The following is a 25,731-nucleotide window of genomic DNA, read 5'->3' on the forward strand; positions in this document are numbered from 1 at the left end:
AAAAGTCCCATCTGAGAGGCTGGTGGGAAGGACAGGAAGGGCCTGGCAGGTGCTGGATGGGAAACAGCATTGGACTGGATTTTTTTTTTTTTTTTGAGAGAGGGTCTTGCTATGTAGTTCCAACTGGCCTTGAACTCACAGTGATCCTCCTGCCTCAGCCTCCTGAGTGCTGGAATTACAGGCATCCAGCGCCATAGCCAATCTCCACTTTTATTAAATAAAATGACCACCATCCAGGGCACTTACAGCAATGACTTATAGCACAGGCTTTTACCACAGGCCCTGAGTCCCCAGGGGCTCTTGCAGGGCCTTTGAGAGACTCTAACCTTTTCTAGACTGATAGCTATCACACTCCTAGGTTCTACACCAGAAAAAAGGAAAAATGAATGCTATGGATTTAAAGTTTAGAGACGGAGCCAAGCATGATGGTATGTTGCTATAAGCCCAGCTACAAATGAGGCTGAGGCAGGAAGATCTCAAGTTCAAGGCTGCTTGAGGTAACACAGTGAGAGTAAGTTTCAAAAAAAAAAAACCAAACAAACAAACAAAAAAAAAACAAACCTCAGTTTTCTAGGTTCAATCCCCAATACTGAAATACTAAATAAAAAGTAAACACAAGATATGTGAGACTCCTTCTGGTTTAACACAGCAAATTGTTTCCTGGTATACTTTTATACTTTTTTCTTTCTCTCTTTATTTCCTTTTTTTTCTAAACAAGATCGTGCTGTGGTAACCTTGAACTCACTATGTAGCCCAGGCTGGCCTTGAACTCATGACAATCCTCTTGCCTCAGCCTCTCAAGTGCTGGCATTAACAGGTGTGCACCACCACAATCAGCTACTTTTTTCTTCTTAATAACAGAAGGAACACACACTAAAATAGTCATAAGGAGCCAGGTGTGGTGGTACACAACTGTAACACTAGCACTTGGAAGGCTGAGGCAGGAGGAACACAAGTTCAGATACTACCTGGGCAACTTAGTGACTTAGGAGATGGTGTCTCAAAATTTACAAAAGAGCATGCCAGGTGTGGTGGCGCACCTTTGTAACCCCAGCACTTGGGAAGCTGAGGCAGAAGGATCACTGTGAGTTCGAGGCCAGCCTGGGCTACAAAGTGAGTTCAACGCCAGCCTCAACTGGATAACGAAACCCTGTCTCAAAAAGACCCCCCCGCAAAAAAAAAGCAATATTAAAAGCCTATATCCAGTCTATAATCAAAACAAAACCAAAAATAACAAGTGCTTATGAGGATAGGGAGAAACTGGAGCCCTCATGGCCCTCATGGCTGGTGAGAATATAAAATAGTGAACATACTATGGAAAATGGTATGGCGGTTCCTCAAAAGTTCATCATGCAATTAGATATGACCCAGGAATTCCACTTCTGGTTATATACGCCGAAGAACTGAAAGCAGAGACTTGAACAAACACTGGCACTCCCGTTCAAGTCCACAGCAGCATATTACTCACAACTGTCAAAATGTGAAAGTAACTTGGGTGTTCATCAACAAACAAACAGATAAACAAAACATGACATATGCAAACAATGCAACATTATTTGATCTTAAAAAGGAATGAATGCTGGGCATGGTGACACATGCCTGTAACCCCAGCACTCAGGAGGCTGAGGCAGGAGGACTGCTACAAATTCAAGGCCAGTCAACAGGGCTACATAGTGAGTTCAAGAGCAGCCTGAACTGTACAGGGAGACCTTGTCTCAAAAAACTAAAAGAAAAGGAGTGAAATTCTGACACCTGCTACAAAATGGATACACCTTGAAAACATGCTATGTAAAATAAGCCAGACATAAAAGGACAAATAATATAGGAGTCCATTTATACGAGGGACCTAGACAAGGAAATTGATAGCAACAGAAAGGAGAACGGCTGCAAAGGGCTGTGGACAGTTTCAGTTTTGCAAGATGAAGAGAGTTCTGGAGGCGGGAGGGTGGTGCTGTTGAACTACAGTCACACTACTGTGCAAAACATTAGAATTGCTCCTAATTGTATCTCAGTATTTGTTATGCAAAGTGTACTTCAGTACTTGTTATCCAGTCTCCCTCTTTCCCTCTTCCTTCTGCCCTTCCTAGCCTGTGATGAATGTAATCATTATGAAATGCAAACATGCACAAATAACAAATACAATGGAAAAAATAAAAACATACTCCTGAGTAGCAATTCAAACATCAGAAAAAATACAATTCAAGCCCACAGGTATCAAATTTGCAAAAGACTCGATTCACAATGATGATACAACACTCAAGAATATGAACCAAACAGCACAGGCACCAACTTGAAGGAGTGAGTTCCACAGGAGATGCAAAGACACAGAGAGTAACACAATAATGGGAACCTTTCACACCACTCTCAGCACAAGACAGATCAAATGGAGAAAAAAGTAAGACAATAGACAATGTAAATACATAATGAACAGGAGAGGTCTTACAGATGTGTGCCAAATTCTACACACTGATAACAGAATACATATTCTCCAGTATTCACTGCACATGCACAAAAAACTGATTACACACTACATCACAATAAAAAACCTTCCCTAAAATAAAAGTATTTAAACACTCTGATCACAATACTATAGAATATGACAACTAGAATTTAGTAACACTAGCCAAAAATGACAGAAGGGCCATCTGTCTAAAAATTTAAAGAATCTGATTATTAGAAAACTGCTGAGTAAAAGAAAATACAGCTAAATTGGAGAAATTTAAAGAAACATAACAATGTAGGGGCTGGGGATTTAGCTCAGCGGCAAAAGCGCCTGCCTGGCAAGCGCAAGGTCGTGAGTTCAGTTCCCGGTACCAGAGAAAAACCAAAAACCAAAAATAAAAAAAAATAAAAAATAAAAAGAAACATAACAATGCAATCATCTAAGCAAGAAAAAAAATCATACAATTATCTTCATAGAAGAGAAGGTCTTTGAAGAAATTCAACACCCATTCAAAAATTAAGAATTAATACTTTACCATGGTAAAATATGTATGCTTAGTCATAAAGGCAAAATCATATATAATGGAGCAACACTGTAGCCCATTTAGCTAAATGTTTGGAATACAGCAAGGACGATCACTGAGGTTGAACCTCCTGAGGTCCAGGGACCTGGGCCCGTGGTAAGTGGCAACACGGTGAAAAGAGACACTGGAGACCAGGCTGATGGTGCAGATCCGATTTTATTGCGGAAGTATCAGCTGTTTTATAGAGCAGGCTAGAGGCGTGGCAATAGAGGCGGGCTGGGGGCATGGTTTGGAGGTGGTACTATGGACTGGGGGGGGGGGACGGGACGGGACAATGCGGAAATAAGAAGTCAGAGCAGGACAGCCTAGGCAGGGCGATTTACTCAGTTTGCCGAGGAGTCCGAGTTTGCTCAGACTCATTCCTCCGCCACGGCCGTCAACCAGACCTCTGGACCTCTTTTTCCCACAGATCACTACCTCCACTGCTACCACTGCACTAGAGGTTTCAGCCTATACAGTAATAAGGAAGCCAACCAGAGTGCTGTGGTACCTTAGTTCACGAACTTAATTCTACAATTCTGGGGCTTGGGATTTAGCTCAGCGGCAAAGCGCCTGCCTGGCAAGCGCAAGGTTGTGAGTTCGGTTCCTGGTACCAGAGAAAAACCAAAAAACCAAAAAAAAAAAAAAAATTCTACAATTTTGGTCCCAAACTGAAGTGGACAAACACTGAATCAAATTTCCCCATACGGTCAACATTGAACCTAACCACCGAATTTGATTTGCTTCTCGTCCAATTCAGTTTGCAACGAAAAACATGGAAAGAATTAAATGCATGAACCAAGGTACCACCATATAAGAATGGATAACAAGTAGAAGTATCACTAGTTGCTAACTATCTGTAGAATGCCCAGAAGACTCCAAAACTAATAGCAAAACTTATGCAATAACTCAGTGAAATAGCACAATATAAGATTAGCATAAAAAATCAAGAATGTTCACATACACAAATCAGAAATGGGAGTTAGTAAATAAAAAGCCCATTTGCAACAGTAATGATTAAATCTTTAGGAATAAAGATAATAGGCAATCTGCAAACCTATGCACAGAAAATTTTAAAAACACTACTGAAAGATACTGCAGTGAACTTAAACAAATGGAATGACATCCCTTGTATGTGAGAAGAACTCAATATAAAGATATCAATGCTCCTCAGTTAACTTGTAAGCCTGATATAATCCCAATAAAAATACCAACAAGATGCACACCTGTAATCCCAGCACTCAGGAGGCTGAGGCAAGAGGATCACTGTGAGTTGCAGGCCAGCCTGGTCTACACTGTGAGACCCTGTCTCAAAACCAAAAAGAAAAAAACAAGATAATGGACAAACTAATACTAAAGTTCATGTAGAAAAACAAAGAAAGGTGAGACTACATAGGAAAATAATAAAAATAAAAAACTGTAAGAGGGGGGATAAGTCCTACAGATATTAAAGCATACTGTAGAAAGACTTAATAGTGAAAATGTTCTGACAATGGCACACGTGTACATAAATATATTAAACTTGATCTTAGCCAAAAGCCCAAGAAGCAATAACATGTACATAAAGAGAGTAAGTCCAGAATTAGACTTAAGTACCTATGTGCTATGGTATGAATTGTTTGAATATGTTCCCCCAAAAGGCCATGTGCTAATGCAACGGCAAGTAGAAACACCAAAATGACACCCAGGATTTGGAGGCAGATTTATTTACGTCGCCAGGCACTAATTGGGATCGTTCTCAGAATATCAGGCCCTGATCTCTAGTGGTCTAGGGTTTACATGGGATAAGCAAAGGAAGTACGGAGGCAGAATGGCTTGTCAATTGGGGGTTGGTTTATACAATGTGTATCACAGTGACCAGCCACTTCTAAGAGACAGAAGCAACTGGAACTGGAGTAAGAAGTTACCTGGGCAACTAAGAAACAGAAGTATGCTGGGGTGGGGGGGAGGGGGCGTATTTTCTGTTACATTAGATTAGGGCTCCACATGCAGATGTTGAAAATGCTGGAACTTTTTAAAGGTAGGACAGGGTGGGAAGGTGATTAGGTCACTGGAGGGGCTGCCCTCAGAAGAGATAATATAGTTCTTGCAGGACACTGGTCAGTTGCTGAGAGAGTAGGCTTTTATAAAAGGAGCAAGCCTGCCCCTTCAATCTCTCTAGCCTTCTGTTTCACCATCTGATTTCTGCACAGCTTCCACCACTGTGATGCCATCCACCCTAGGGCCCTCACGACAAACCAAACAGATGGGACTGCCCAGTCTTAGACTTTCTGCTTCCAAGACCATGAGCAAAATAAAATTCTCTATTTATAAAGTATTCAGCCTCAGGTATTTTGTTATAGAAACAGAAAACACTATGACAACATGGAAATTAAAAATATAGCAAAGGTAGTCTCTCAAACTAGTGAGATCAATATGAACACTGTAATAAGTGATGCTGGGACTACTGATAAGCATTGCGGAAAAAAAAAAAAAATCAGACCTACACCTCACATAATATATAAGAATAAACTACAATGGACTAGGGATCTTTAAAAAAAACACACTACTACTATTGTAGTTTAGGTCAAAAATGACCCCCAAAACTCCCATACACTTGGAGGCAGGGCTCCTAGAAGGTGACTGGATCACGGAGGTGTGAAAACTGAATGTGCTGGGCCTGGCTAGAGGCGGGTCACTGGGAGCTCGGCAGGCAGGCTACGTCTCCACCCCGGCTCCTTCCTTCTCTTCTTCCTGGCCACCATGGAAGGAGCAGCTATCCTCCCGCCAGGCCTTTCCACCATGCAGTTTCTCCTTTGGGGCCAGCCAACCAGGGACTGAAAAGGCGAGCCAAAAATAAAAAAGAAACTCCTCTTTTAAAGGGTGGCAGGTAGGTTTTAGTGATGAAAAAATTGCTCTTGGGGCTGGGGATTTAGCTCAGCGGCACAGCGCCTGCCTGGCAAGCACAAGGTCGTGAGTCTGATTCCTGGTACCGGGGGGCGGGAAAAAAAATTGCTCTTTACTCTTAGTATATGGAAAAATTTTCTACGATTTAAAATCCAAAAGCAGTAAAAGAAACAAAAAAGATTAACTACTTAAAAACTTCAAATTTGGCTGGGTGCAGTGGCGCGCGCCTGTTATCCCAGCACTCAGGAGGCAAAGGCAAGAGGATAGCTGTGACTTTGAGAACAGCCTGGGCTACATAGTGAGTTCAAGGCCAGCCTGAACTACATAGCAAGACCCTGTCTCAAAAACAAAACAAAACAAAACTTAAAATTTTTTCCACAACAAAAAAATCAGAAAAGAGTCGAGAGAATTGACAAACCAGACTTTTGGTGATTAAGAGTAACACTGAACATTCCCTCATTAATTTTTACCACTGCATATTACTTCATTTGCAACATATACTGTGGGCTAACATCTGTAAGACATAAATAGCTCTTAAAAACTGGGGCCAAGACAAGGGGCCAGGGAGATAGCTCAGCAGCATAGCACCTGCCTGGCAAGTGCAAGGTCTTGAGTTCGAGTCCCAAAACAAAACAAAAAAAAAACCTGAGAGATAAAGTATTATTCATAATAGCCAAAAATAAGAAGCAGCTAGGAATCTACCAGCAAGTTAATGCACAAACAAAATGTGGTACTGTGTATATACACCACAGAATATCATTCAAGATATTCTAAGAAGGCAGGCAATTTTTAACACACACTACAACATAGAATTTTGAAGACATTATACCAAGTGAAATAGGCCTGTAACAAAATGCAAATACCACATGATTCTACCTGTGCAATGTAGCTAAAGTACTCAAATTCACAGAAACAGAAAGTAGAATGGCGCTTGCCAGGGACTGGGAGGGGCGAGCAAATGGAGATTTAGTGTTTTATGGGTACAGAGTTTTGATCTGAAAGGTAAAAAAAAAGTTCTGGATATAAATAGTGGTGATGCATAACAATGTGGGTATACTTACTGACACAGAACAATATACTTAAAAATGGTTAAATGGTAAATTGTGCTTATATTTACCATAATTTCAAAAAGAAGAGCTAAGGAAGAGAAGAACAAAAAACTGATAGAAAAATGGAGAAAAGATACAGACACACAATTCACAAAAGAAGACATAGTGGTCTCCCAAACATGTGACAAAATGTTCAAACTAAATGATAATTACAGAAATGCATGTTACAACAGCACTGAGTGTCCTCCACTTCTCAGGAATCACAACAGCACCTTGTCTTGGTAGGGTTATGGAGAAACAGGCACTACCCTCACACAAATCCAAACTGCTACAACCAGTCTGGAGGGGAACTTGACAATACTTGAGAAAATTATATTTGTACTTAGATTTCTGTCCAGCAATTACACTTACAGGAATCTACTCTGAAAATGTTATCTCCACCAATACAAAAATACATGTGCACAGGGTTAGCCGTTGTACAGCGCTGTTTGTAAATGCAAGATACTGGAAACAAGTGGCCGTAGATAGAAGCGTCGATGAACTATGGAATATCCACACAGTAAAGTAATGTGGTAGAATTACTGAGGGAATGTTCGTAATAGCAGTATTCATAGCCACCAAAACGGAAGAACCCAAAAATCCATGAACTAACGAATAAATAAAATGTAGAACAGTGTATTTATACAATGGCATATTATTCAGTGATAAGAAGTAATAAACTACTGACCACATGGATGGACTATGAAAATACTGTGCTAAGTAGAGAAGCCAATCACAAAATGCCACAATGTGGTCCCACGTATATGAATGTCTAAAACAGACAAATCCATATAGACAGAACACAGATTAGTGCTTGCCCAGGGCTAGGGGAAAAGGAAATGGGAAGTGACTGCTTAGTTTAGAAATGTTCTAAAATTGACTGTGGTGATGTTTGCACAACTCTGTACATTAAAAAGCACTGAACTATACACTTTAAGTGGGCAAATTATAAAGTACATAAATCATACTCCAATGAAGCTATTTTTAAAAATGAACAAGGGAGACTTCCATGAATAAATACGGGGTGATTTTCAAGCAACTGTTAAGTGCAAAGAGCAAACATAGAGCATGCCACCTACATATAAGACAGAGAATATAGAGAAATACACAACTACCGTTCATTTATACAAAAAGAAATTCAGAGTAACGCAGATACTATTAAAGTGAGCTACATAAAACAGGTGGAAAAGGGGCAAAGAAGAAGAGGAGACTGGGACAGGTGGCAGGAATGAGGAAAGTGACACTTGTCTAAGAAGACCTTTGTGTAGCATCCTGACTCTCACAGCCATAGTCATGGTTCAGACTCTCAAAATAAACAATTAAAATCAATTGGGATTTTAGGGGGGACCCAAAATGAATACAAACATTAACATACTTAAGGACACGAGAAAGAAAAAACCAACCTAAGTAACTGGAAAAAAAAAAAAGTATCTTGAGTAGATACTATAAAGCTAAACACAAAGAAATGTGACCCTGGGCGTAAGATTAAGAAATTACAAAATGCTCTAGAACACCTTGTGGTTCTGTAAAGGAAGTGTTCAAAAAATGGCAAGGGCTAGGCAGAAGCCAGTAATTACAGCACTCTGGGAAGCTGAGGCAGACAGATCTTAAGTTCAAGTACAGCCTGGGCAACTTAGTGAGATCCTGTCTCACTAAGAGCTGGAGACGTACTTCAGTGAAAGGCCCTAAATTCAATCCCCAGTATCGCCAAAAAAAAAAAAAAAAAAAAAAAAAAAAAAAAAAAAAACAAAGACAAGAGCTCACTGATAGCACACAGAAGCTAACATGAAGGAAAACCTAAACAGCCAATGCACAAATAGAAGCAATTAAGGGCCAGGGATATAGCTCAGTAGCACAAGCACCTATCTGGCAAGCGCAAGGTCCTGAATTCGATTCCCGGTACAAAAAAAAAAAAAAGAAAGAAAAGAAATAGAAGCAATAAGCCGAGCATGGTGGCGCACACCTGTAATCCCAGCACTCTTGGGAGGCTGTGGCAGGAGGATCATTGTGAGTTCAAGACCAGCCTAGTGAGCTCAAGGCCAGTCTGAACTGCTAGCGAGACCCTGTCTCAAAAAGACAGGGAAAAAAAAGAAAGAAATAGAAGCAATAAAGTAATATTGTACTTCAACTCATAGAATAAAATTAATATCCACAATCCACACTGATACAAATAAGATGATTCAATGAACAAAAGAATGGATAGCTTTTCCTTCAGATTTTTAATTAAGACCGGGGATATAGCTCAGCGGCACAAGCGCCTGCCTGGCAAGCATAAAGTCCTCAATTCAATTCCTGGTACCAAAAAAAAAAGAAAGAAACTCTGTATTAGTGTCGCAACTTTTCTCTACATTTAAAATTTTTAAAATCTTAAAAAAGAAATAACCGTCCAAGATTACACATTTATCATTCTGCAGGTGAGAAATTTAAGAGTGGTGACCATGAACTTACCACGAACCCCAAAAGGAGCTTTAAAAAGGCTATAAAAAAAAGAAGGCTATAAAATAAAAATGAGAAAGTACAGTACCAGTTGAGAAAACTGTATCAGAAATGCCTGGAATCAGAAGTGTTCTGCATTTCAGATTTCCTTTGGATTTTGGAATGTGACCTATCTTAGAATGGGGCCCAAAATTCATTCATGTTTTATATACGTCCTAACAGATGGCCTTATACACATATTTTACACAGTATGTTTAATAATTGTTAAAGTTTTATAATGTGCCCTCCCCCTTTGGGGTCATACTTGCACTCAAGAGTTTTTAACTAGGGAGCATTTTGGATTTTCAGGTTACAGGTGCTCAACCTATATCCTTCTCTCAGATTCCCAATCCAGCAGCTGCATTTTTCTCAGAATAGCACATTCACAACTTTAAGCTCACAAGTTTCCAAACTCTATGAGTATAGTGTCTTCGGCCTAAGAACACGATAAAGAACACTTTGGGAGCAGGAGGTACCCTTGTCCACAGCTGGAAAAAAATCGGTGGTGTTTGTGGCCCACCAATCCAAAGCCCTAAGCTCGGTTCTGGCAAAACACGGCTGTGCACTGACTTGGCACAGATGCCCCTATCTAGGTCTCAGTTTTCTCTACTATTAAAGCTCTGAACTAGACATCGACTCTACAACTACGCCTGTACATTTTTGCTTCTGTACATTTTTCATGAGAAAAAAATGTGACACATGAGAAGATCATGAAGTTTATACAAAACTCAAATGTCAATATCCATAAATAAAATTAGCTGACCGCAGTCCCTCTTCTATGTACATACTGTCTCGGGCTGTATCCACACTACAATACCAGCGTGAAGCAGCCAGAGTTAAACAGCCAGAAGCAACAGCCTATTTAACATTGTTGTTTATCCCATTCAGAACACGCTATGATAATACATTTACAAAGAGCTTGCCGACCCCTGAAGGGGACCATTCTAAAGACAGTCTATTTTAACTACAGTAATGAATCACACAGAAGGAACCTTAGCTACAGGGAATCCGAAATTATGACCTATAATAACCCAGGTCCAGAAGAGGACAGTGGCCCCCAAAGCCACCTCTGCAGTCACCCGAGAAAGTCAGGTGAGGGCTGTCTAGCCAGGACATCCTCCTGGAGGCAGTGCAGCAGCATGGTCAAGATTCTCAGCTGGAGTCGGGCTGACCCACCCGAAGACTTTCAGCAAGTCCTCTCACCTTCCCAGCGCCTCCGTTACCAGCCCCGTACACGGCACGAACGTCCACAGCGCTCACCTCGCAGGGCTGCCCTGAAGGTGAGTGAAAGGACGCCAGCGAGGGGTTAGCGCCAGGCTTTGCACTCAGCACGCGCGGAACGGAGGTGGTGGTCCCGCTGCGGTCACTGCGATCCACTCCGAGACCAGACGCTCCTTAGGGACCGCAGGACCGCCCCCGACCAGCGCCGCGAGGAAGCCCGCGGGCACTCACAGGCCCCGCTGCGTCCTGCTGGCTTTCCGGCCCCGGTTTCCCACACTGGCGCTCGGGATGCGGAGGAATACTCCAGCGTCCTCACGTGACTCGGCCTTCGGCTGGCAGCGCCCCCGGCCCGCGCTCCGGCTCTCACGAGCCGCGCCCCCACCCGCGAGCCGCCCCCGAAGGTGCAGTCCAGGTACTCACCCGGCGTCTCCTAGGCAACCGCCCGTGCTCCTCGACCCCCGCACGAGTCGGCAGCGCGCCTGACAATAAGGCGCGTTCCCATTGGCTCGATTGCCGGCTCTGCTAACCAATCAGCGCTGGCGTACGCTGCTCTCGCCCGCCGTTTGGCTCACTCGGCCCTGCAGGGTGCGCCCCTTAGATCCGCCCGGCGCGCGTAGACGGCTGAGCTTGAAGCTCCCCGGTTCCCAACTGTTGCTCAGGGTAGCCGCGCTCCGGGGCGTTCAGTGGAAGCTCGCGGTCTGATTTCCAGTAGTTGGAGGCCGCCTGGCCCTGAGCAGTCGCTTAGTGAGGGGCTGTGTGTTCTCGTTATGCTGTGGGACAAGTGCTCTGAAAGGGGAGGAAATTTGGGGAACACTCAGATGGAACTAAGGGCTGAAGAGCTTCCTTGTTCATTCAATCACCCGTATCTCACCTCCTCCCCAAAAGAGTTGAGGCCCAACGGACACAAACGATCAAAACAATAACAAGACCCCATAAATGAATGGCGGGGAGGGGGTTCTAGAATTCGCCCCGAAAAGAGGTTCCAGAGTTAAGGGCTTCTTATAAAGCGTTTTAGGAAAGGGCTTCCACCTTGTGGAATTTAATCAAATTCATAGGGGTTTGTTAAATAAGAATGAAAATTATGGCTTTTTTTTTTTTTTTTACCTGAAAGACAATTTTTAAATACTTCTTTTGTACTAAGAATTGCAAGCTACCCATGACGTACATCCTCAGCCCTTTTTATTTTATTTTATTTTTATTTTGAAACAGGTTCCGCATAAATTATCCTGACTGGGCTGGAATTGCAGTCCTCCTGCCTCAACCTCTTTGAGTAGCTAGGATTACGGGCGAGCGCTACTCCAGCAAAATGTTAAAAATTTAAAAAACTAAGGGAGGAAGGTAGAAATTATCAAAATACGATATGATATATATCAATCCTCCAAGATAAATGTAATCACCATGTATTGCAAACATATACTAATTAAAAATATTTTTTAAAAAAGATGCCCAGCGCCTGGCGTGATGGTGCACACCTGTAATCCCAGCGCTCAGGAGGCTGAGGCAGAAGGATTGGTGTGAGTTCAATACCAGCCTGGGCTATAAAGTGAGCTCAAGGCCATCCTAAACTGCATGGCAAGACCTTGTCTCAAAAAGAAAAGACAAATAAATAAATAAATAAATAAATAAATAAATAAATAAAAAAAAATTTTAAAATTCCCAGCTCCAGAGGCTAAAGAAGGGGCCTTTCGAGTTGGAGGGCAGATTGGGCTACATAGCAAGTTCAGGGTTTCCTAGACTACATAGCAAGACCCTATCTCTAAATAAATAATAAAGTAAACTGGGCATGGTGGCACACACCTGTAATCCCCTCACCCGAGAGGCTGAGGCAGGAGGATCACCATGAGTTCAAGGCCAGCCTGAACTACATAGTGAGACCCCATCTCAAATATTAAGAAGGAAAAAGTAAAAAGAGAGAGAGAGAAAATAATGAAAAAGTGGAAATAAAGCTTTTGTAAATGGGGAACATAGGGGAATGGGAAAAAATCAAGTTATATCATATACAGGTACAAATTCTTGGGCTGGGGATGTAGCTCAGCAGTAGAGTGCTTGCCTAGCATGCACAAGGCCCTGAGTTCAATCCCCAGTACCACCAAAAATAAACAAAAACAAAAAAATTATCCAATGAATGCAATCATTATGTATGTCTAAAATATACCAATAAAATCTGATTTTAATAATTAACTAACGATAGTAAAATCAGGCTGAATAACTCATTAAATTCAATATAAAAAAGCTTTACTGGCCGGGCGTGGTGGCACACGTCTGTAATCCCAGCACTCGGGAGGCTGAGGCAGGAGGATCATTGTGACTTCGAGGCCAGCCTGGGCTACAAAGTGAGCTCAAGGGCAACCTGAACTGCATAGGAAGACCCTGTCTCAAAAAGACAAAAAAAAAAAGCTTTACTGATGACAAGAGGTACAAAAATGACTGAGTCGCCAACCTTGACTTTGAGAAATCTATAGCCTACAAGGTGGGGTGAAGAGCAGAAACAGACAGATTCGATTTTCTTTGTTTTCAGATGGGTTTTAGTTTTTTGGTTTTGGTGCTGAGGCCCGAACCCAGGGCTTCCAGCTTGCTAGGCAAGCGTTCCACCACTGAGCTAAATCCCCAACCCCAGAAACAGGTAGATTCAAAAAGTCCATAGAGGATGTGCACCTTGAATCCAGCGCCCACCCCTGAGTTGTATGTTCAGAGATCCATTTGAGGGAAAACTTTGATAAAAGTTGGGAAATGCAGTCAAAACAAGTAGGAGCTTTGTGACCATGGTTCAAAGGGGAAAAACAGTACAGACCATGCCAGAGCCTGGGGTAGCACAGTTTTACCAGGCGAAAAAGCTTAGGGTCACTGTACGAGAAGAGAATACTAGCGAGGTGGGGAAGGATCAGTTCACTAAACCAGCAGATGATAGCTAGCATCACTAGGGTGGAGTCAATAGATTTGTTTGTGTGTGTTTGTTTGTTATGTAGTCCAGGTTAGTCTTGAACTCACTCTATAGCCCAGGCTGGCCTCAAACTCATCTCCTGCCTCAGCCTCTCCAGTGCTAGGATCATAGGCCTGTGCCACTGGGTCCGACATTCAGTCCTGAGAGTTAGCCCTCAATTCCACCCTCAGGTACTGCAGCCATTCATTCACAACCTCCAAGCCATGCTGGAAGTCAGACATTCATGGAACACCCTGGCAGGAGGAATGAACACTGTAACAGTTGAGACAGTGAGTCAAGGAAAGCAATCCCAAATTCTAGCTTTGAATGGTCAGGTACAGACACAATAGGCATAGTCTATTAGAAACGAACTTTATTAAGTGTGTAGACTGCAGAGAATGAAAATCTCAATTTGATATTTCAAAGATGAGAGAACGTTTCAAAATGGACTCAGAAAAATGGAAGCAGGACCTATGTACTTCCAAAGCTGTTATTTAGGAATACAGTACATACATAGGTCACATCTACCCTTGGACCACTAGGATGTGAAATGATTTGACCCTGAACCACTGGATAATTACACTGTGCCCAGAGACTGCAGATGCATGTCAAGGTTATTAGACTTGTTTTATGGGTAGTTTTACTAAGTATACACTTCCTTTACCTTTTATCTCTCAAACAGCCTCTGTTCTTTCTCAAAGAAGATTCCTACAAAAGTTTTCACTAGTGCATGCTCATCCTTCCTCAGAACACTTGTTCAGAGCTATCTGCCCAGTTGCAATTTCTAAGACCCCCAATAAATTTATTTTCTGGCTTTTGGTTTGAACTACAGGGTCCACTGCAAAACCAGGAAGTTATTCAACTCTGACCTCACCCTGAACATAGCTGCTCAACAAGACACAGGAGCCAAGGGACCCAGGGCACCACGCCTTGAATGCATGTCCCTTCCTGGACAAAGTAAGGAGTGTAATTTTTTCTCCACTTTATGCAGGTGCCAGGAGGCAGGATCATTACTTCTGATCACACAGCAGTTCCAAACAGGTCCTCTCACTCCTGTTGTGCACTGGTCTGGACTCAGGACCATCTCCTTGGTGAGGAACTCGAAGAAGCCGGCGCCCTGGCCCGGGATCTGCTGAGCTGTGCCCACCACGCAGATGGAGGGCAGGAGCAAATGCACGCAGGGCTCTGTGGATCCACACAGCGCCACCGTCAAATCAGCCCCGCACCTTCACAGTCACACGCTACGGGGGACAGGAAAATTTCACCTGAAGCTGGAGCAACCAGGCTAGCGTGTGGAACCAGGGCCCGCGGAGCAGCAGTGCAGAGCAGAGAGCAGAGCAGGAGAGCGGCTGGGTTTCTCGGAGGTGAGATCGGGGTCATAGGTGCAGAGGGTTAGGACGGGCAACGGAAAGGCAGGCGCCCGGAATCAGAGGCACGGAAGTTCAAGGTTGGCGGGAGAACTCCAGGTCTTTAGGGAAAAGAGTCCAGGTCACTTGAAAGGCGAGGCGAGGACAGAACCTGGCTACTGGTCCCCAACCCACCCTTGCCCAGGGAACCCCAATCCTCGCCCGCGTCCTCGGGTTTGTCCCGGAGGGCCGCGCAGGGCCGTTTCTCCAGCCCCGTGGGCTGGCGGTTGGCCGAGTTCTTATCAGCTCAGTGGTCGGCTGTCAGGCAAGACTGGGAGATTGACGGCGAGAGCGGCGGCCAAGAGCTCAGAGCAGAGCTAGATGTTCCAAACTGTAGCGCAACACGGAGTAGGGGCGGAGCGCCACGGCAAGCAGGTTCCTCATTGGCTGAGCAGACTCACCGCTCCCCAATTGGCTGCCCGGACCACATTCCCGCCTCTGCAGACTGGACAGGTGCGCTAGCTCTGATTTCCCGAAGTTCTGTGGGCACGCCCCCTACCAGACCTTAGTCTCATCAAGGACCGGCCCCACCCGCTCCAGGCAGAGTGGTGGTGGTTTTCCGAATTGAGTTGGGATTTTCAAATACGGTATTAAAATTCCGGGAGTGTCTATGAACAGATCCAATCGCACGTATAAATTACTATAAATACTCCAGGAAGTCAGGGAGGCCAGGAGAAGTTCTGTTGTGACCTTCCCTGTCCTGTTAACAGTTTATCAGATATCACATGTCAGGGGGCCTTGGGTTACAAAGACAAGGTAGGTCGTGAGAGTCTTGAGAGGAAACGGCAGGGACGGGTGACAAATCTGGGAGCAACAGTAGGGGAGGAAGAAGACAGTAGTCAGGACTAAGCGTGTAAGGGTCGAGAATCTCGCCGCGTGAAGGAAGACTCTAAGAGACGCTCTCTCATGCAATAAGCAAGGGGAGTTTATTTACCAGGCATGCGTGGGGCTAACTGAACACGCAGGAACAGAGAGCGCCGAGCTGGGGTTAAGTCCGGCTTTTAAACCCAAAAACCACAAAGGCGGGCCTTTGCAAGCGAAGTTACAGAAGCAGATAGCATTGGTTAGTTTAAATTGACTTTTACAATCATTTGGGGGTTTTGTGTGGAATGTTTCAAAAGAAGAGGGACAAGGCCACCTAAGCATGTACTAAAGTTCTCCCCAAAGGCATGTGGAAGTCAGATGTGGAAGTCAGATGAGGGAGGACACAACGGAATGGCACCATGATGTCTGGAGGGAACTGTGGACCAGAGACCTGTGGACATGTCCAACCCACACACAAGGAGTCAGGCAGTCCTGTGGCATTATTTACTTATTTATTTATTTATTTTTTCTGGTACCGGGAACTGAGCTCACAACCTTGCGCTTGCCAGGCAGACGCTGTGCAGCTGAGCTGAATCCCCAGCCCCAGCCCCGTTGCTTTATTCCAACAACCCAGCCCTTCCCTTGGTGGCTTCACAGGCCCAGGCCAGCTGCTCACTGCAACAAAAGCCGCATTAAGTGCTGAAACTTCTCCTTCATCGCAGGGTCCAGCGGAGGTGTGTCCTTGGCCTTCAGGACAACTGCATGGGCCTCCCGGAAGAGGTCTTCCCCCACCACGGCCTCCACACGCCTGCGCCATGCGGCCAGCTTGGGTCGGCTTTCGAAGATCTGGCAGCCAGCACTGACAGGCTAAGGGAGAGGGAGCCAGGTGGAGGCACTGGGCACAGCCAAACGCAGGGTAGCACAGCGTGCTTTAGGTTTCTCTGGTAGGATTTTCCCACCTCCACTACGCGTGATGGGTTGGGGATGCCTCTCCCAGGGGACCTTGGCAAGCTACCTGTATCCCGAAGTGAAGCTTATGAGGGTTCATTTTATAGACGAGGAGACTGAAGGTCCTCCAGGGTCCCACAACCAGAAAAGTTGACATAAGTGGGGAAGTCAGCCCCTTCCCAGGACTCCCTACTGTTCAGCAAGCCACACGCCCCCGCCATGGCACTCACATGCATCAGTTCTGTGATGGCCATCAAGTCAGCCACAGAGATTTGGGGACCAGTGAGGAAGTCCTGGTCTCGAAGGAACTTGTCCTCGAGCAGCTGCAGGCAGCTGTCCAGCTCAGCCAAAGTGGACAGCAACGTCTCCTGGGGCACTGGCTGACGCATCACAACAGGGAACATCATCTGGTGGGCCAGCAGAGACAGAGTCAGAGCCAAGCACGGCAGCACAAGCCTATACTCACTGTGGGAAGCTGAGGAAGGAGGATCACAAGGTCAAGCCCCACCTGAGCAATTTAGTGAGAACCTGTCTTAAAATAAGGAATGAAATAGGGCTGGGGATGTAGTCCAGAGTGAAGGCTTGGTTCAATCCCTGGGAGAGGGTAAGGGGAGACTCTCCACAAATCCCATCCTTTATCCCACCCTCACCCCAACCATCCACCAGTCCTCTGGATGTCTCCTCACCCTTTCCAGTTTAAAGGCTTCCAAGGTCCCCCACTCGGAGCCCTCCCCAGTGCAACAGCCATTCTGTCCCTACTCCTCAGCCACCTCTCAACTGCACCCCAAATTGCTCAGGTGGGACTTGTGTGAATCCAGCGAGATACAGCTAAAGTACTTGTTCATAAACATTATGATTGGCAGTCTCTGGCATTCCTGGGACTTGGCGTTCTAAGGGCCTGGGTCTGATGTTGAAAACAGAAAGCACCCTTCTTGGAGCTCCCCACGAGGTGCCCCGGCCTCCCTGGCTCACCTTCTGCCACATGGCCCGTGAGCAGCAACTCCGCAAGGCCGTGTGCTGCCAGGACAGGAACTCATCCACCCGGGCCCGGGCCTGCAGGTCCTGGGGATACCAGTGGTCAGGGGTCTTGTACTTGCGACTCAGATACAGCAGAATGGCCACACTGGGGGAATAGAGGAGCGGTGGAAGTCATGCTCCACTCATCCTTCAGCTTTGGGGGGTAATATTCACTATTCACACTGTGCAGAGGGGGAATGTGAGGCTCACAGATGTTAGAAGGCAGCCCAGGTTCACACAGCCCTACACCAGGCCATTCCATTATCTGCACTGAGGACACCAAGTGAGCAACAAAATATAGGATTTCAGGAGCCAGGACCTGTGAGAAGGCATCTAGGAGGAAGGGTCACCCAGTGTGAGTTGCAAAGAATGAGAGCAACTTGAGTACTACTCCCATCATACCCACAAGATAGACAGAGTCAGGAGCAAGGCCTCTGCCCCTCTCATACTCTCCTGAAATTGGGAGAGGCCTCTCAGGTGACACGGAAACTACTTCCCACTTCCTCTCCAGTTCCTCAAACTTTCCAGTCACCTCCTCCACAAAGCCCTCCCTGACCTCCTCCCGTCACTTCTCCCCATCGTATATGCCCCATGCAGCCTGGGTCCTTGGGCTCATCATGCCTCCCTGGGTGTTAGACAGTCCACTGACCCCAGGCTCTGCCGTCAAATGACTCTAAGTGTGAATCTGGCTCTACCCTTGAAGTACTCTGTGGCCTCAGTAGAGGACATCACTACCACTCAGCTACCAACCTGGAGGCCTTGGGTCCACCTTTCCTATCCATATCCCACCCTTCTGCTTCACGGTGGAGTGGTCAGAGCCAATCATTCCCACCCTGCACCACCACCAAGTTTGCTGGGGCCTGGGTGCCTTGTGCCTAGATTATCACAGCAGCCTTCTCATCCCAGCCAGAGGATTTGTTAAAACATAGATTGAGCACAGCTCTCCTCTGCTCAAAACCCCCCCGATTGGCTGGGTGTGGTGGCCCACGCCTGTAATCCCAGCACTGGGGAGGCTGAGGCAGGAGGATCACCACAACTTCAAGGCCAGCCTGGGCTATATAGTGAGTTCAAGGCCAGCCCAAACTAGAAAAGGAGATCCTGTCTCAAAAAGCAAAAGAAACAAACAAAACCCTGTTAGTTGCACCTATCCACAGGAAAAACCATCGTCTTCCTTGTGCCACATACCCACCCCCGCCCTCCCTTCCTGCTTAGCTTCTCTCCCTCACCCCAGCAAAGCCGAATCGGATACTCTTTGGCCTCTGCCCCAATCATGGCCCCACCTGAAGGCTTTCACCCTTGCTTTTCCCTCCGGTCAGAACATGCTTCCCCACACACCTCTTCAGTCCTGCAGGTTCCTGCAGATTTGTGCTCAGAAGCCAAATTCTCAAGAGCCTTCCCTTTGCTGCTTATTCAACCCCCTCCCCACCTGTCTGTCTTCTCCGTAGCACTCGCCACCGACCTCTTACCTGTGTGAGTGGGTTACTGTCAGCTTCCCCTCTAGAATGTGAGCTCCAGCAAGGCAAAGCCTTAGACACGTTCCCTGTTCAAGCCCCACTGAATGTGGCCCAGTGCTGATGGATGCTCAGCCAATAGCCACTGAGCTCACTGGGTGGTTCCTTGCTTCTCCAGGGAAATAGCACCTCCCCCAGGATTTGCAGAAGTAGTCACTCTGCAGTGGCTGGTGCAGCCACTGTTCCATACTTCTTTTTTTCTTCTTTTCTTCTGAAGCTTAGGCTGGCAGGGAAGAGGCCTGGAAGCAGGATGGGCCCCAACCTTGTAGAGGTCTCCCTTCTTCCAGTCCTAGTTTCCTCATCTGCACAATGCAGTAGGCACTTCTGCCTGCTCCAGCCCACTCTCTACCCTGGGAATGGCACTGGTCCTCAGGACGCAGAAATTGTGGCCCCTGACCACACACCTGTAATCCTAGCTCTGGGAGGCTGAGGCAGGAGGATCACTCCTAGTTTGAGGCCAGCCTGGGCTACAGAGTGAGTTCAAGGCCAGCCTGAACTACATAGCAAGACCCTGTTTCAAAAACAAATAAACAAACAAACAAACTGTGGCCCCAGCCCTGAACAATGGACACAAGCAGCTGGCTAACACAGCTGTGGGCCAGGAATCTATTACCTCTCGGCCAAGGTGAAGTCTCCATCCTTTAAGGCTGGCACCTTCCTCAGGGGGTTGATCTGAGCAAAGGAATCAGTGTAGTGCTGGCCTGTAGAAAAGACAGTCAAGCAAGCAGGGAGGAGAACCCCAAGACCTCTGAGATCCCCCAAAAATTCAGGCACTGTGCTGGTCACTGGATCACTGATGCTGACCCCAGCAGTGGCCCACCTGCCCTATGTCCATGCCCTTGAAGCCTGGGTCAAGCAGAATCTCAGTCTGGGCTTGTGGCCAGGGTGACCTACCTGCCAGCCCCAGCCAGTTCCAACCTTGGTTAAACACTCCAGTCTCCCCACCTGGGCTGTAGGTTTGCCCCTCACATTCATCCTCCTATTTCTGGTGGGGACTCAGGTCCTTCTGACCAGGCCAGCTGAGCTCACTCACCCCTGTTCCCAGCTCTCAGCCCACCCTTCCTTTTCCCGGTAACACTTGACCCTTTGAGCCACCCAGCCTCCAGCAGCTCAATACTTTCTCCCTGCCAGTGCCAGACCCTCCAATCTCCCTTCTTATTGGGGTTCCCAGGTCTGGCTCACTTCCACATCGCTCACCCTCCAGGCCAGGCCAGCTTGGAGAGGACCCTGGTGCCCAGTTAATTCGTATGGAGTTGGAGGGCCTTGGTGGAGCCAAGGTTCAGCCTGCCCCGAGGGCTACACATGGTCCTTGTACTAAACAGACACCATCAGCCTTGCCAGTTCTCCCTCCAAAAACTGCCTGTGTCCAGCCCCTGCCCCACTGCAGGTGACCCAAGACGGGGGTATCAGAGGTGCCCCAGTAAGGATAGGGAATCAGCTGAGCAGGGGGCTGCCCAGGGGGGCTCTGGCTTGGTGCCTGCCCTGCTATCCAGTCAGGGCCCTGCCTCCTCCTCTGGATTCTGCTCCAGCTGCGTCTTGCAGGTCAAGCAGACCACAGTGCGGCAGCTCAGGCAGGGGGCTGGCCTCCCCCGCTGCTCTGCCACAGAGCTCTCCAGAAACCAAAGAGCAAATCACTAGTTAGAAAAAGAAAAGCTAAAAACTGCCAAGGAAGACGTAAAAATGCAAGGAACCTAGGCAGGGGTGACTGGGGAAGGGGGTCTCTTTGCCGAAGATGTAGACACAACTCCACTAAGGAAATGAGGGGGCAGTTCAATCGTTTTCTCCAACACGGGAGGGCCATAGTCTGGCTCTCACTATACTTCCGGCCCCACTCTCTGGGTCCTCTTCTGCTCCCTTTATCCAGTATTTTAAAGAACGCCTTATAGTCACTAGGCAAAGACTAGGGTTCTTTAATAATACAAATGGGAACGGATGAAACAGGTTCCACACTGGAGAGTTGATGCTTCTCGCCTTTCCACATGCCCAGCCTGACCCCTAAGCGGTGCCGAGAGACAGAGGTCCGCCTGCACCCCGGAGCCCAGACTCCCCAGCCCCCCTGCCCTGCCCACCTTTGAGCAGTTCCACCGTGCGCAGCTGGAAGGGGATGCCGTTCTTCTTGGCAAAGATGTAGACTGCGCGGCAGGGCTGGGACATAAGGTCCAGGTAGAGCTCCAGGCCCATGGTGGGGACGGTGGTGGGGACGGCGGGCGGACCTACCAGCAGGTAGAACAACCAAAAAAAAAAAAAAACCCAACGAGCAGGGCCCGGAGCCAATAACGTACACAGGCAGAGGACCCTGACCACGCCCTCCCTGCCCATTGGTTGGCTCCGGAGAACTTTAGGCCAATCAGGCTCTCTCACCCTCCCCCTGGACAGAATCTGGGTTGCGGGTGTCTGCCCACGTGGGCAGGGCACAAACATGCCGGTACGCTACGGGGTGGAAGTTGGGGAGGGTTGCTGCCAAGTCAGACCTCTTTCCCGGGGCCTCAATGCCCACGTTCATCAAATGGGGCAGGGAGAGCTGTAATGAGAAACGAGACTCCAGGGATGCTCCAGTACAGACTCTCAGTGAATTTAAGGTGGAAAGACCTGAGCTGTCTGCAGTCACCCCAAACCCACTTCTACCCTGGGAGAGAGCCGGGAGAGGAGTGGCTTTCGAGTTCCCTGGAACACAAAGAGAGAAAAAGAGGTGCTGCCACCTCCCCACCCCATCCTGGGCACAGCACCCAGGACAAAGGCTGGAGAGGATGTTGGGTTTCTGCTGTTTGTGGAGGCCGGACCCACACCTGGAAAAGGAATTAGCACGCCCTCTCCAACCCCTAGGGTCATATTCGTTACACTCCAGCTAATCCCTTCCCCAGAGGCTAGCGGCCCTTTAGGTCCCATCCAGGGGACTGCAGGGGTTCCTGGGATTGGACAGAACCTCCCCACCCCCTTTCCAGGGCCAAGTCCTGCCACCTGCAGATCTGAAGCTCCTGAGACCTGAGACCCTGCAGTTTCTATTTCCTCCAGGGATGAGAAGACCACATCCCCAAACCCAAGCCTCACGGAATGCCCTTTGGAAAGAGAAGAGGTTATTTGGAATCAAGAGTTGTCTTCCTGGTTCTGAGTCCCCTTTTAAGGAAGACCTATTTCCCCAGCAGAGTAGAGTGCCTTCTTGACATTGCGGGACCACCCTCTCCAGACCAGGAGGAGCCCCATTCTCCATGCCCATCCCTTTGCCAATTCTCCACAAGTCACCTTTGGCCCCGCTTACTGCAACATCTGATCTCCCTACCACCTTCCAGACCAGCCCCACTAGCACCCAGATTATTCTATGATGAAATCTCAGCACTTTGCTACAGTTTGCAGTTTACAGCCAAGCGCCTAGGAAAGTCATTTATGCCCCTGCATTACTGGGCCCTGACCAGGAGACCTGCTATTTGGATTTCTCTCTTCCTAATGGATTCCTCAGGACAGGTACAGGGCCATGTCCTGTGGAATGGCCTGGCCATGCCTACAGTCAACACTCTAGATGCTGCCGACCCCTGGGCTATCTGACAAACCATTCACCAAGAACCAGAAGACTGCAGCATATTTGTACATTTCATCATCAGGACAACCATGGGGGGTGGGGGCTGGCCCTAGGGCCTGGGAGCAGGGAGGTTGTCTTTGGATAAAGACCAAGACCAGGGCCAGTTCACAAGAAGGTCAAATAAATTGCACAGTAGAGTTGGAAGGTGAGACTCAGACAGAGCCTCGGTTTATTATGTAAACTTACACAATGCAGTGATTAAAGGCTTGGACGCGAGTCATTGGTGGTTTTCAGGCTGCTGTGGAAGTGAGAGTGGGGATGGACCTCTGGTCTGGGGGGCCTTGCTGCGGTATTTCTAGAGCAAAGCCACTACTGCTTCCTGGGCCTCCTGCCATGAGGCAGTAGAAATAAAGGTACTTTGTGAACTGCCGAGGGCAATGCAGAGGTGAGACTTCCAAGCTCACTGGATCATGGCCAGCACCCTAGGCATCATCTTCTGCTTTACGGTAGGGTCAGCAGGTGGTGTGTCCTTCACCTTCAGGATGACCTCGTGGGCCTCCCGGAAGAGGTCCTCTCCTACTGCAGCCTCCACTCTCCGGCGCCATGCAGCCAGCTTGGGTCGGCCTTCAAAGACTTGGCAGCCAGCCCCCACCGGCTATAGCATGAAAGAGACACAATGAGGACGGATGAGTGAAGCCAAGGATCAACCTCATCTACCTGGTCTGAGATCTCCAGCGCTCAGGAGGGGTTCCCACACATAAGCACAGCCCCACAGCCTGGTGGGGCAGCATAAACAGGACTTCAGCAACTGGCCAGCCCCTCCACTCATCTAGTGTGCCCACCTGGCACCCAACACTTACATGCATCAGCTCTGTGATGGCTACCAGGTCAGCCAGGGAGATCTGGGGCCCAACAAGGAAAGCTTTGTTCTGGAGAAACTTGTCCTCAAGTACCTGCAGGGTCACATCCAACTCTGCCAAGGTGGCTGCCAGCAGCTCAGAAGATACTTGCTCACCCAGGAAAACAGGGAACATCACCTAACAGATGGGCAGGCAAAGTGGGGAGTTAGAGGTCAGCCCTTCCTTCATTGCAGGAAGGCAGTCCCCCAACACTGGAGCTGCCTTTGGATCTATGTATTGCGTCTTTCTTCCATGGCACAGCGAGGCCTACATGGAAATCTCCAAGGGACTCCTTTTCCCAGAGATACTCCCACGTTCCTGACCTCTGATGGCCTGAGCCTCTGGGGTACCAGAAAGATGATGCTAATTTCTTTGAGAATGACTCAAATAGGGTCCTGAACAATGAGTTTCATACTTTTGGGGATGGGAGCTTGATTAGGAATTTTTTTATTGGTATGTTTGCAATACATGGTACTTACATTCACTTCGGAGAATTGCTGGATATATATAACATATCTTAATCAATTTTGATTCCCCCATCTCCTTCTTCTCTCTAGGAATCATATGCAAAGGGTATGTGGTTTGAGAATGTGTCACTAGATGTTTTGTTGTTGTTTTTTGTCTTTTTTTGTTGGTTTGTTTTGTTTTTTGTCTTTTTGAGACAGGGTCTCGCTATGCAGTTCAGGCTGGACTTGAGCTCACTTTATAGCCGAGGCTCGTCTAGAATTCGCAAGCATCCTCCTGCCTCAGCCTCCTAAGTGCTGGGATTACAGGTGTGCACCACCATGCCCAGCTTTCATTAGATGTTTTTGTCATTATGCAAACATCACAGAGTGTACTTAAACCTGAATGTCACAGGTCAGTTACTCAAAACTGGCCTCTTGATACAATTGTCAAATGGTAAACACAGGATATGAGGCTGCTGGCAGCATCACACCGCAAACTATTTTACACTGACCTTTGTATAAGTAGTAGTACTCTGCAGAGCATGGTGGAATGTGCCTGTAATCCCAGTTCTTGGGAGGTTGAGGAAGGAGGATCACTGTAAATTCAAGGCCAGCCTGGGCTATATAGTAAGTAGGGCTGGATTTGAACTACCTAGCAAGACCCTGTCTCAAAAAAAGTAGGAGCATTCTGAAATAACAGTGAAAAGTATAGTACCATACATCTCATGCTTCCTGCAGCTCTTGATTGCATCAAAAGACCTGATGTAGTGGCACACACCTATATCCCCTAGCTACTAGAGAAACTAAGGCAGGAAGGTTGCAAGTTTGTGGGGAGGGGTTGCCTTGGTTTTTTTGGAGACAAGGTCTTGCTATATAGTTCAGGTTGGCCTTGATCCTCTTGCCTTAGCCTCCTGAGTGCTGGGATTACAGGCATGAACCACACACCTGGCTATAACTCCAAGTTGAGCCCTGCCTAGGCAACTTAGTGGTTTAATGAGACCTTGTCTCAAAATAAAATAAAAAAGGGCCAAGGCTGTAGCTCAGGACAAAGGCTCTGGATTCAACCCCCAGTATCACACATGCATACACATGCGTGTGCACAAAGATCATATGGAATGACTGACCTAGTCCATCTACCTTTGTATAACTACCCTCTAGAATGTTCACATGATGATGAAATTTCCTGCTGATACATTCCTTAGAAAGAATGTATCCCCCTCATTAAGCAACACATGAGAATTTTATAATAATAAAGTAATAAATGAGTTGTGGTTTATTCATACAATAGAGCAGTTAAGAAGGAATAAATAGCTGGGCGTGGTGGCGCACACCTGTAATCCCAGCACTTGGGAGGCTGAGGCAGGAGGATCGTTGCGAGTTCCAGGCCAGCCTGGGTTACAAAGTGACCTCAAGATCAGCCGAACCAAAAAAAAAAAGAAGAAAAAAGGGGTTGGGGATTTAGCTCAGTGGCACAGCGCCTGCCTGGGAAGCGCAAGGTCGTGAGTTCAATTCCCACTACCAGAAAAAAAACAAAAAAAAAAGATCAGCCTGAACTGCATAGAGAGACCCTGTCTCAAAAAGACCAAAAAAA

The 25,731-nt window shown here is 47.0% G+C and overlaps 3 protein-coding genes across 8 annotated transcripts in view; all 3 read right to left on the reverse strand.

The window, feature by feature from the left end:
• Cabin1 (calcineurin binding protein 1) overlaps positions 1 to 11,173 on the reverse strand; it is a 150,568-nt gene extending 139,395 nt beyond the window's left edge. For 4 of the 6 annotated variants that reach the window (XM_013520399.1, XM_013520400.1, XM_013520401.1 and 1 more), the window contains exon 1: positions 11,096 to 11,173. The gene's annotated coding sequence lies outside the window, so the exon portion shown is untranslated. The other 2 variants (XM_013520396.1, XM_013520398.1) reach the window with 2 other exon arrangements.
• Positions 11,174 to 15,903: 4,730 nt separating this feature from the next.
• On the reverse strand, positions 15,904 to 21,528 carry LOC102008182 (glutathione S-transferase theta-1-like). Its single transcript, XM_005396408.2, has 5 exons — positions 21,351 to 21,528; positions 19,895 to 19,982; positions 17,726 to 17,876; positions 16,984 to 17,160; positions 15,904 to 16,672 (listed from the first exon to the last, which is right to left on the reverse strand). Exons 1-5 carry the CDS (start codon positions 21,460 to 21,462, stop codon positions 16,478 to 16,480), a joined length of 723 nt encoding a protein of 240 aa, XP_005396465.1. The 5' UTR covers positions 21,463 to 21,528; the 3' UTR covers positions 15,904 to 16,477.
• A 1,460-nt stretch (positions 21,529 to 22,988) lies between these two features.
• Positions 22,989 to 25,731, reverse strand: part of LOC102008496 (glutathione S-transferase theta-1) — an 11,304-nt gene continuing 8,561 nt past the window's right edge. Inside the window, exons 4-5 of the mRNA XM_005396409.2 lie at positions 23,656 to 23,832; positions 22,989 to 23,450 (exon numbers count right to left, since the gene is read on the reverse strand). Of these exons, the coding sequence (XP_005396466.1) occupies positions 23,256 to 23,450; positions 23,656 to 23,832 (372 nt within the window). The 3' untranslated portion in view covers positions 22,989 to 23,255. The remainder of the gene's footprint in view (positions 23,451 to 23,655; positions 23,833 to 25,731) is intronic.

This window comes from Chinchilla lanigera, unplaced genomic scaffold (genome assembly GCF_000276665.1).
Source record: "Chinchilla lanigera isolate Chin_1 unplaced genomic scaffold, ChiLan1.0 scaffold00054, whole genome shotgun sequence".
Classification (NCBI taxonomy): domain Eukaryota; kingdom Metazoa; phylum Chordata; class Mammalia; order Rodentia; family Chinchillidae; genus Chinchilla; species Chinchilla lanigera.